We start from the raw sequence: 11,573 nt of genomic DNA, 5'->3' as shown, positions 1-11,573 counted from the left end.
AAAAAGGTCTATAGTTTCTATTCTATTTACTATTTAGTTAAAAATAAAATAAAGAATATAGTATTATTCTATTGTATTCTTTTATTTATGTTATTCCTTATACAGATATGAATATATACAATAAGTTTTATTATCTTCTACTTCCATAAGCCGATTTTGTATATTTTTAAACTTATTTTGTTTAATGTGTAAGAAGCTATAAGCGATTATTAGAATACATAGATTTTTTTTTATATTATGCTAGCTGGCATAAAGGACAAATGCACAGCTATGGACGAAAGGGTAGCCTCATTTCGCCTTACCAACCCCATGGAAACTCCGAATACATGCCTAGATTGTTTGTACAGACACACTTTTTGGGTGCTAAAAATCCAAAGCCGAAAGGAAAACAACTCAAAATCAAACAATAAAGAGGTATAAGATTATTATTTTCAGTATTAGGTAAACTATGGTATATTATTTTAATAAAATTATAAAACTGGGAGAAATATTAAGTTGAATATAATAATTGAGATACATGATTGAGAATTTCTATGAGGTAGAATATTTTTTTTCTTGAGGTAGAATATTTTTTTTCTTGAGTAATTGGCTAAATTAGATCAACTATTATTATTCTCAAGAATTATTTTTTTGTAAAATTTTATTTTTGTAACTCAATAACAAGCATATAATTCATTGAGACAGGTTACACACGCAAAGCGCGTACTCAAAGACTAGTTATATTAAAAGCACGAAGGCCCTTAGCGAAATGTCGTTCGTCTTTTTTACCCTTCAAAAATAAAGTTTATACCGGACAAAATAGTCATTTGATTATTTTTTAATATTTAAAAATAGTTATTTAATTAATTCTCTACTATTAAGGAATAGTCATCTAATTATTTCCATAAATTATTTCCGTAATTAATTATTTTCCTAATATTAACAATCTAAAAAACATCGTACACCACATAATAGGAAAACTTTTCGTTCAAATTAATTAGACACTAGAAAAGATTTTTGTTCAACTCCAACTATATTTAGTCTCCTTTTAGGTTTCATCCTTAAAACAATTCTTGTTCGAGCAGCATAAAACTAATGGTTTTGCTTTCTCTTTCTTAGAGCAAGAAGCTTTGTATTACGTATTTATATTAATGGTTGAATTTTACATTCAACTTGCAAACTTTGTATTAGTAGTTGAATTTTGCATGCACTTGTTTGTATTAGTAGTTGAATTTTGTATTTACGCATTTGTAAACATTATATTAGTAGTTGAATTTTGTATTTACGTACTTTATTAGAACTTTGAATATAATACAAAAGCAATTTGTATGATATACTGTCTTTAATTTGTATATGGTGTTTGTAGGCATCTGTTACAAGATTAGTATGTTGTAAGCCATCATCTAGAAAGCTTTCTTTTCGATAATGGTTTTGGTCTGGAATGTAATTAAATTTATGTGTTCTTTATGTAAGCACGTGATTTTTTGCCCTATATGAGAATTACTCCCAAAAATTCAAAAATAAAATGATTTTCTTTGGTGTGCAATTTTGTGATATTTTGAATAATTATTTGTAGTTGTCTGTGCGTGTTTATTTGCTAAATTAATAAAAAATACAAAAATATGTCGCATTTTGCATGTAGGATTTAATTCTATAATTGATAATAATTAAATTTGTTTTACAAAAATTAAAAATTACAAAAATAGGCATCGTTTGCATTTTTAGCATTTAATGTCCAAATATACAATTTTATGCTTAATTAATACTTAATTGTGCGTTAATTGTTATTGGGAGTTAATTTGCACTTTTATAACTTAATTTAGTTCTTAATAATAGTTTAAGTATTTTTATAATTTAGTTTTAGAAAAATAAAAGAAGAAAAGAGAGCGAAAATATAAAGAAAGTCGGAATTAGGCCTCTTCTTCAACTTCAAGCCACAGGCCCAAAAAATGGCCCAATCTTTCCTACGACCCAGTCCATTTCAAACTGGGTCGACCCAGTCCATAACCCAACACCCCTATTATTTTACAAAATAAAACAAAACAAAAAAAAAAACCCTAAAAATGCCTAAGCATCCGCCCCCCCCCCCCATTTCTCCTTCTTCTTCCTCAAGCTCCCCTCCCAAGCCATCAATGGCTTCCCTCACCGACGTCGACCACCCTCCACCACGACCACCCCATCACACTCACACACACACACACCAACAACTCCATAGTTGCCTTCCTCCATCGAGCTTCGTCATCCATGGCAAGCTCAAAGCTCATCCATGGCTTCCCCTACTACGTCGACCGCTTCTTATTCTTCTTCTCCACTGTTGTTACTACCATGGTTGTGTCACTGCTGCCAGCTTCACGTCGCCATGGCTGCTGCCAGTTTCTTCTTCGTCCTAGCTCACCCTAAGTCGCCGGAAAACTCGCCATGCCCGCGACCGCTTCTGCCTCATCACCATGGCTGCGCGTTTCTACTTCACACTGCTTCTTCTTCCCGCAGACGACGCCATGGCAGCTGTCACTGCTGCTCCGCGATGCTACAGCTCGCCGTGGCCAGCTTCTTCGGCTTTCTTCTTCGTCATCCAAACAAATCCCATTGCAGCTGCTTCAGTCCAGTCGAGTCCGCATACTTGATTGAGTTTTGGTCGATGTCGTCGATCACTGTTCGAGTTCGTCGTTGGTTGGTCGTTGTTCGTCGTTTCATTTCCGGTTAGTTGGTTTTTTGAATCTCATTTATCGTCCATATTTTGTTTGGTATTTTTCGGATCAAAAATCGATAAATGATTAAATTCTTGTTTGGTTTGTTCTTCGTTGAAATAATTTTCAAGTTTGTTCATATGTTTTGATTGAATTAATTTTCAGATTTCAAATGAAAAGTTAATTAGTGGGTTTTTTTTTATTTCATGTTTGTTTTATTGTTAGAATAAATATTTGTTAGTTTGATGTTTGTTAGATTCAAATTGAAATTTAATTGATTATTTCTTCAATTTGTTTCATGTGTTTATGTATTTTTAGAAATTGTTAATATTGTTAAGTTCAAGTTTAAGTTCATAATAGTTTCTAACAACAAATCTTGTTATTTGTCTAAAAAATTTTAGTTGTGTTGAAGGAAATATATTGATTTAATCGTTTGAATCTGTCATGCTTGTTGTTTAATATAGATTTAATTCATGTTCATACTTTGTTTGGATGATCTTGAATCCAAATTTTGTATAGTTTGATTTCTTGTTTACCATTTATGATTATTTCTTGAATTGTTCTCATAATCTTGTTTAAAGTTTAATATAAGAATTGTTTGTTGTAATGTTGTTAGAGTTGATTTAAAGTTCAATATGATTGAGTTTAGAAATCTTCATACTTTGTTTGTTGTTGGTGTTGAATCCAAAAATAGGATTGTTTGTTGCTAAAATATTGTTCAAACAAATTTTAGTTGTTCTTGGTTGTTCAATTTGTGTTCATGTGATTTGTTGTTGAAATGTTGTTAAAATCATGTTCATGTGATATTGTTGTTATGATGTTCATCCGTGTTCATATTGTTGTTTGAACATTGTTAAAAATTGATCATATTGTCTATATTTTGGTTAAGTTTGATTAATTGATGTGTTATAGCTGATGGGTAGTTTGGTAAATTTGTAATACGTTTAGGGGTAGTTTGGTAATTTCAGTAAGGTCGGAAGGGGTAGTTTAGGAATTGTACAATTTGTAATTGTTTATTTGAAGCATGGGGGACAAAATGAAATGGGGTGGGTTGTGATATTATTATTTAATATAAAGGGGGGACAAGATTTAATTTAAAGGGGAATCTTGCATTATTTTAAAAGAAGCATGGGGGACAAAATAAAATGGGGTGGTGTGATATATTTATTTAATGTAATGGGGATGAGTGGGAAGATAATGAGTTTGGTAGAGAAAAGGATTGATTTTAATTGATTAAAGAGTGGGGATTATATATATAGAGGTCTTGAAATCAGATAAAAAGAGGACAGACAGGAAAAAAAAAAAGAGATTGAAAAAAAAGCTGAACATTTATTCCGAAAAAAAACATTGAAACTCTCAAGAAAAGAAAAACATACAAAGAAAAAAAAAAGTTGAAAATTAGAAGAGAAAGTAGTACACACTTGATAAATATTCTGGTATACAGGTGTAGAAATTAAGGGTTGAAGATTAACTAGCCTTTCAAAAATCTGAAAATTTCCCTTGGTTTCTGTCCATTATTTTCGGCATTCCTGGATTTTAGTTTGAATTTTTCAAAGCTGTCACTGGGATTTTCGTTGACTGGTTATTGCTGGTTATTGTTGCTGTTGTTGTGTTACGTATTACGTTGCTGACTTTCTTCTTCTTATATTGACAATATCAGGTACACAACTGTAATTTTGGCATTTTGTAAGCTGAAATGAAGAATGGAGTGTTAAATTTCTAATTTAGTTTAATTTAATTTTTTGTATTGTATTTAGGTTATTCATGTATTATTATTCCGTAAATCACTGTCATCGGCATAACTAGGCATATTATAGCGACATATTAAATAACGCCTTTACCAGATTATTAGGAAATATATTTAAACCTGATTATTAATTAAAATTGTTTAAATAAAAAAATAGAAGAAATAACGTAAAAATGGCGTTATTGAATCAGTTTGGCAAAAATTAACTAAGTTCCTTATTCATAAGGTTTTTCGTCAACGATAAGTTAATCCGAATCATGTAGTCAATTTCAGTTATAACATGAATTAGTTTGCGAACAAGTATTAGGAAATGATGAATTAAAACAAAGTTAGTTAATGTTAAATTGTTTAAATTTTTAGAAATATGATTTAGTACTCAAGTTTTTATTTTTATTTCTTTCAATTTTCAGTATTTGTAAATAATTAGTTTCAATAAGCTTAAGTTTTACTAACAATTTGAATTTTAATCCAACTATGGGATAATTAGTTTTTTTTGTTTTTGTTTTTTTTTACTTTTCGATAATTCCATGTTGTATTTATGATTATAATTTTATTACTTTCTGTTAATATTTGTTTTTCTCTTCTATTTAATATGTCATTTTCAAGAATGTAGATATTGATTTTATATTTATAAAAAAACTTAGTAATAATAAAAAGGTAGTCATTAAAGGATATTCTTAAAGGATTTCGCTAAAAATAAATAGATGTAAATAATACAAAATTTATAGGATTCTCCAATCTCATTTATTTATTTAATTATTTAAAAAAGATTACTTAGAATTTGGGATGGATTGTTTAGTGAATTTCACTTCCTTCCCCAAAGATAATGACGCGTTAGACTCTTTAGGCGCGATTTAATTAATTTTACCTTCTTAAACTCGGATGCGCATTTCATGCGACCCAAATCTAAATCCTAAAACATCAAATAAAATATGTTTCGTATTGTGGGTGCATTTCATGTGACACAATCCAAAGATATGTTTTAAGCGATGTTCACATTCCTAAAAAAAAATAATTATAATAATAAAGCGGTAAAAGATAAAATTTGCACATGGTTCATAATTGTATTAAAAATCAGATAAATAAGCCGAATATAACAGTTGAGCGACCGTGCTAGAACCACGGAACTCGGGAATGCCTAACACCTTCTCCCGGGTTAACAGAATTCCTTATCCAGATTTCTGGTACGCAGACTGTAATATAGAGTCATTCTTTTCCTCGATTCGGGATTAAAATTGGTGACTTGGGACACCCTAAATCTCCCAAGTGGCGACTCTGAAATAATTAAACCAATCCCGTTTCAACTGTCCTTTAATTGGAAAAAACTCCCTTGTACCCTCTCGGGTACGGAAAAAGGAGGTGTGACACTTTATCTTACAAACTTCTTTTAATTTTTATATAATTCTTTGTTTCATATTTTTGATTTAGCTTGGCTTATTTTATATTTGATATCTCACAAACTTATGTTAATTTTCATATAATTTTTGTTTCATATTTTGGATTTAGTTGATTTCATATCTGATTTATTTATAAATTATATATAGGTTATTTGGACAAATACGGTTCATAACAGAAAATTAGTTAGACATCTGATCTAAGCCTTATTAAATAATATTATTTTTTTCCTATGTTGTATAATTGATAAATTCCAGCCAAATTGCCCGTCTTAAACAAATTAGAAATTAGATTGTCTCTTGTAATGTCGATTCCATATCGAACAAAATAGTCTTTTAATTATTTTTCTAATATTTAAGAATAGTCATCTAATTATATTTTAATATTTTGGACTTAAAATCAACTAAACTTTGTGGATTAAATTCTTTCTTATTTGAACTATATAATATAAACATATTTGTAAAAATAAAATAAAAAATAACACATGAAAATTACATTAAAATTTTCTCACTTTTATTTTATTTTAGGTTTAGGAGTCCTTTATTTTCATAAAAGAATTAATAAATGTTAGGTGTTGGTCAATTGGAATCCATGAAAAAATAGTACATTATCTTGCATAGATCGAGAGAGCATGTCCATGAGTGATAATTTTTACCCCTTTTTAAAAAAATAAAATATAGATATATAAAGGAGGATAAATAAGTAAACAATGATTAGACTTTATAAATTTATGGATGTACAATAAATTAATTCTTTAGAAATTCAATTATGTATTTTAAAAATAAATTAATCAACAAAAAACTTTCTATATTTATTAATTTTTTATATCTATCTAAACTATATTATTTTAAAAGCACAAATTCCTATAAAAATATTGATCAACTTTTTTTAAGTCAGCTAAAAATTGCTACTCTAAGTTTTGGTATATTAGCAAAATCTTGGCATTCCTTTTCCTTGAATTTTGGTTAAGTAACAACTTTCCTAAAAGTTTGTTTCATATGAGAACCTATAGTTGGTGAGAATTACTTATCAATTAATATTTATTCCCCAATAAAATCAATTATAGCATATACAATTAAGTCCCTACTCACTGATTGCTTATTAAAATTTTATTAAGGTGGTATTTCTTTAAATACAAAATGAAGAATTGTTTCTAGAAACCAAAATTAATTGAATAGGCAGCATATATAAATGAGTATTTTCACAGGAATTAAAAACTATAGATGGGAATATTTAAAAAATCAAAAATATATAGGAATTATCACCCCCCAAATAAAATATTTTTGAACTATTTGGTTTACTTGGCATGATGATTAAGTTATTTTTAACAAAATAATCCACTTAGATAGGATACACGCGCAACGCGTGTACCATAAGACTAGTACTATATTAAAAGCATGAAGGCCCTCAGTGAAATATCGTTCGTCTTTTTTACCCCTTTAAAATAGAATTCACGGTGGACAAAATAGTCACATAATTATTTCCTAATATTTAACACTTTGAAATCAACTAAAACATTGTTCATTAGATTTTTCCTTATTTGATTTGTCACGTTAGAAGTCCTAATAATTAGGACACAAAAATCAAATAAGATTTACTTTTTATAAAAAATTTACCTTTTAAATTAATGAGCTTTATTTTACCATAGTTCTGAATTGAGAATATTGCTTCTCTATAAGTATTTGTTCATTTATTTTTATTTGATATTAAATATATTTCCCAATAACAACAAAAATTATTTTAAAAGTACAAAAGTATAGAAAGCAAGCTTTTTTTCTTATAAGAATAACGACGAAAACATTGTGTAATTTTTGTCTTTTTATCAATTTCCCTCTTTATTTCCCTTTCAAACGAAAGTAATTGATATTCTTAAAATTTTAATGGGTAAGTTTTCATTTAAAAACTAAATATATCTATTTATTTGGTTTAAATGATAAAATTTCAGTCTAAACGTTGACAAATTTATCTAAAAAAAAAGAAATATACAGTTAAAATAAATAATCGGTACATCTAAAAGATATATAAAAAGAAACATTATGTAGTTTGTACTGCATTATTTTGCTTAAAACTTTTTTTTGACAAAAAATAATGGAGCTTTAAGCAAGTATATTTACATATTTTTTCTCCCCCAAAAAATATACAGTTGAAATAAAATAAATAGTTATTGAATGTAAAGAGCTAAGCCAATAGCCTAATAGAATTGTTGTTGTCGGAAAACACTCTCTCTCTCTTCGATAACAGTAATATCTCCACCTTCCCTTCTCTTCATCTTCTCCGGCAAATCCTCCGGCAAACCACAGAGCCGACGGCACTCCCCATGTGAGTACTCGTCTCCTTTCTCTCTCCTTTCTCTCTCCCCGCGTCCTTCTCTTTCTCTCTCATTTTTTCCTCCTTTCTCTCTCCCTGCGCCCTCTCTTTCTTCCTCTTTATTTCTTTCTTTTAACCCTAGCAGCAGCTAGGCCGGAGGGCGGTGACTCACCGGTGCCGTCTCATCTTCCTACTGCTATTCCAATCCAACCAAACCACCCTCCTCTGTGTTTCACTTTCTTCAAACCTTTCCTCGCCATACTGCTCTGTCTCGGACCGGCACTGTTTTCCGGCGACCGTTCCGGTGACAGTCCCCCCCCCCCTTTTTCTTGGTCCCGTGGTGTGTTGTGTGCGTTTCAGGTAGCACTTTTGGTGGTTGTTCGGAGACAGGTGGGAGGTGCATGGGCAAAGCAGAGCAGGCCATTTGGCAGTCACAAAGGGCTGGACGTTGGGTTCCAAAGCACCCGGGTTATATTCGCGGGAATTACTGCGGCTGCTCAGGCAAGCGCGAGGCATACGGGCGAGTAGAACGGAGCATCACCGGGCGCATCAAGTCATATTTTCAGGTTCTTTCCATCGGGAGTTGGTACCTCCCGTTTTCTTGTCTTTTTCTCTATGTTCCTTAATTTGTGGCTAGTTAGTTAGCATCACTTTAAGCATATTATTAGAATTCTTGTAGTTGCAACTGGTTATTTTATAGTTTGGGTCCTTGTTAGTGTCTTCCAGAGTTTGGCGTAGGTATAGTGGCTGTGGTGTGGGATGGTAGAGTAAGGTCATGTCCTCGAGGGGTACCGGGGGTGAGTAGGGGGCGGGGAGGGGGTCAGGAGTTAGGACGAGAGGAAAGGAGGGTAAGGGGAAATAGAGAGCTTGTAGATTGAGGATCGGGTCGTGAAACATAGGCACACTGACGAGTAAGTCTATTGAATTGGCAAAGACTCTCTAGAAAAGAAAGGTTAATATAGCTTGTGTCCAGGAGACTAGGTGGGCAGGGACGAAGGCGAGGAATGCGGATGGGTATAAGTTGTGGTACTCTGGAGTCATGAGGGGTAAGAATGGAGTGGGTATCTTAGTGGATATGGATCTTAGAGAGTCTGTGGTTGAGGTTAGGCGAGTGAATGATCGGCTAATATTTATTAAGTTGGTGATCGGTGAGTGCACCCTCAATGTCGTTAGCGCCTATGCCCCGCAGACGGGCTTGGATGAGGAGGTAAAGAGGCGCTTTTGGGAGGGCTTAGATGAGATTGTGCGTAGTATTCCACCTACTGAGAGGTTATTTGTTAGTGGGGATTTTAATGGCCATATTGGGGCGGCTGTTGGTAGTTATGGCGAAGTGCATGGTAGCTTTGGCTTTGGGAATAGGAACGGAGGAGGTACTTCACTGTTAGACTTCGCTAAGGCCTTCGAGTTGGTGATTGCGAACTCGACTTTTCCGAAGAGGGAGGAGCATCTGGTTACTTTCCGGAGTTCAGTGGCGAAGACTCAGATCGATTATCTTCTCCTCAGAAGGTGTGATAGAGGGTTGTGCAAGGATTGTACGGTTATCTCGGGAGAGACCCTCGCGACTCAGCATAGGCTCTTAGTGATGGACATAGTCATTATGATGAAGAGGAAGAAGAGGTATGCTCATGGCCGACCGAGGATTAGATGGGGAGCTTTAACCACGAATAAAGCCCAGGAGTTGGAGGGGAGGTTATCCGCTATGGGAGCTTGGAAAAGTAGTGGAGACGCGAGCACTATATGGTCGACGACGGCGAACTATGTGAAGGAGGCGGCGAAAGAGGTGCTAGGTGTATCGAAGGGCTTTTCTGGCAGGCACCAAGGAGACTGGTGGTGGAATGGCATAGTCCAAGGTAAAGTGGAGACGAAGAAGGTAGCATAAGCGAAGTTAGTAGGGAGCACAAGCGCAGAGGAGAGGAGTGCGAATAGAGAGAGGTACACAGTGGCTAGGAAGGAGGCAAAGTTGGTTGTTACGGAGGCGAAGAATGCTGCGTTTAGCCGCCTATACGAGGAATTAGGGGAGAAAAACGGGGAAAGGAAGTTGTTTCAGTTGGCTAAAGCGAGGGAGAGGAAGGCTCGGGATCTGGACCAAGTAAGGTGCATTAAAGACGAGGGTGGTAGAGTAATGATGGGAGAGTCCCAGATTAAGCAGAGATGGCAGACGTACTTTTATGGTCTCCTGAATGAGGAGGGTAACCGGGAAATAGCGCTAGGGGACTTGGGGCATTCGGAAAGTCTCTGAGAGTTTAGATATTGCAGGCGCATTAAGGTGGAGGAGGTCGTGGGGGCGTTGCGTAAGATGAGTAGGGGTAGAGCGATCAGGCCAGATGAAATTCCGGTTGAGTTTTGGAAGTGTGTGGGTAGAGCAGGATTAGAATGGATGACTCGGTTGTTCAATGTAATTTTTAGGACGAAGAGGATGCCGGAGGAATGGAGGTCGAGTACAATGGTACCGTTGTACAAGAACAAAGGAAATATCCAGTGTTGTAATAATTATAGAGGTATCAAGTTACTTAGCCATACCTTGAAAGTCTGGGAGAGGGTGGTGGAGGTGAGGGTGAGGAAGACGACGTCTATATCCGACAATCAGTTTGGGTTCATGTCGGGCCGCTCCACTACTGAAGCTATCCACCTTATTAGGAGGTTGGTGGAACAGTACAGGGATAAGAAGAAGGACCCGCACATGGTGTTTATTGACTTAGAGAAAGCGTATGATAAGGTTCTAAGGGAGGTGCTCTGGAGATGTTTTGAGGCGAAGGGTGTGCCGGTAGCCTACATACAAGCGATCAAGGACATGTACGATGGAGCAAGGACTAAGGTTAGGACGGTGGGAGGCGACTCAGAGCATTTCCCGGTTGTTATAGGATTACACCAAGGCTCAGCGCTTAGCCCGTTCTTATTTGCCTTGGTGATGGATGCTTTGGCATACCATATTCAAGGGGAGGTGCCATGGTGCATGTTATTTGCTGATGACATAGTTCTAATTGACGAGACGAGCCCCGGTGTTAACGAGAGATTGGAGGTTTGGAAACAGACTCTCGAGTCTAAGGGTTTCAAATTGAGTAGGTCTAAAACAGAGTACCTGGAATACAAGTTTAGCGCTGAGTCGAGGGATATAGGCGGGGACGTGAGGCTTGGGTCATAGGTCATCCCCAAGAGAGATAGCTTCAAGTACCCTGGGTCGATGATTCAGGGGGACGGAGAAATCGACGAGGACGTCACTCACCGCATAGGGGCTAGATGGATGAAATGGAGGCTTGCATCTGGAGTCTTGTATGACAAGAAGTGCCACCGATACTCAAAGGTAAGTTTTATAGAGCTGTAGTTAGACCGGCCATGTTATATGGGGCAGAGTGTTGGCCGGTTAAGAACTCCCATATCTAGAGGATAAGAGTAGCAGAGATGCAGATGTTAAGGTGGATGTGTGGGCACACTAGGATAGACAAGATTAGGAATGAAGA

The 11,573-nt window shown here is 34.8% G+C and overlaps 1 protein-coding gene across 1 annotated transcript; it reads left to right on the top strand.

Annotated features, from left to right (window-relative positions):
* The first annotated feature begins 9,190 nt into the window (after positions 1-9,190).
* LOC142165016 (uncharacterized) lies at positions 9,191-10,354 on the top strand. Its single transcript, XM_075223666.1, has 2 exons — positions 9,191-9,965; positions 10,023-10,354. Exons 1-2 carry the CDS (start codon positions 9,191-9,193, stop codon positions 10,352-10,354), a joined length of 1,107 nt encoding a protein of 368 aa, XP_075079767.1.
* Positions 10,355-11,573: the final 1,219 nt, after the last annotated feature.

This window comes from Nicotiana tabacum, chromosome 10 (assembly GCF_000715075.1).
Source record: "Nicotiana tabacum cultivar K326 chromosome 10, ASM71507v2, whole genome shotgun sequence".
NCBI classification, from domain to species: Eukaryota; Viridiplantae; Streptophyta; class Magnoliopsida; order Solanales; family Solanaceae; genus Nicotiana; species Nicotiana tabacum.
Note: the sequence above shows the minus strand (reverse complement) of the source record. Positions and strands in the feature narration are given on the sequence as shown.

What these genes read in the sequence shown, in the direction of transcription:
- LOC142165016 (XM_075223666.1), top strand. Translation starts at nt 9,191, where the DNA reads ATGGATCTTAGAGAGTCTGTGGTTGAGGTTAGGCGAGTGAATGATCGG. An exon ending in GTGGAATGGCATAGTCCAAG is followed by an intron (nt 9,966 to 10,022) that starts GTAAAGTGGAGA and finishes GCACAAGCGCAG; the next exon opens with AGGAGAGGAGTGCGAATAGA.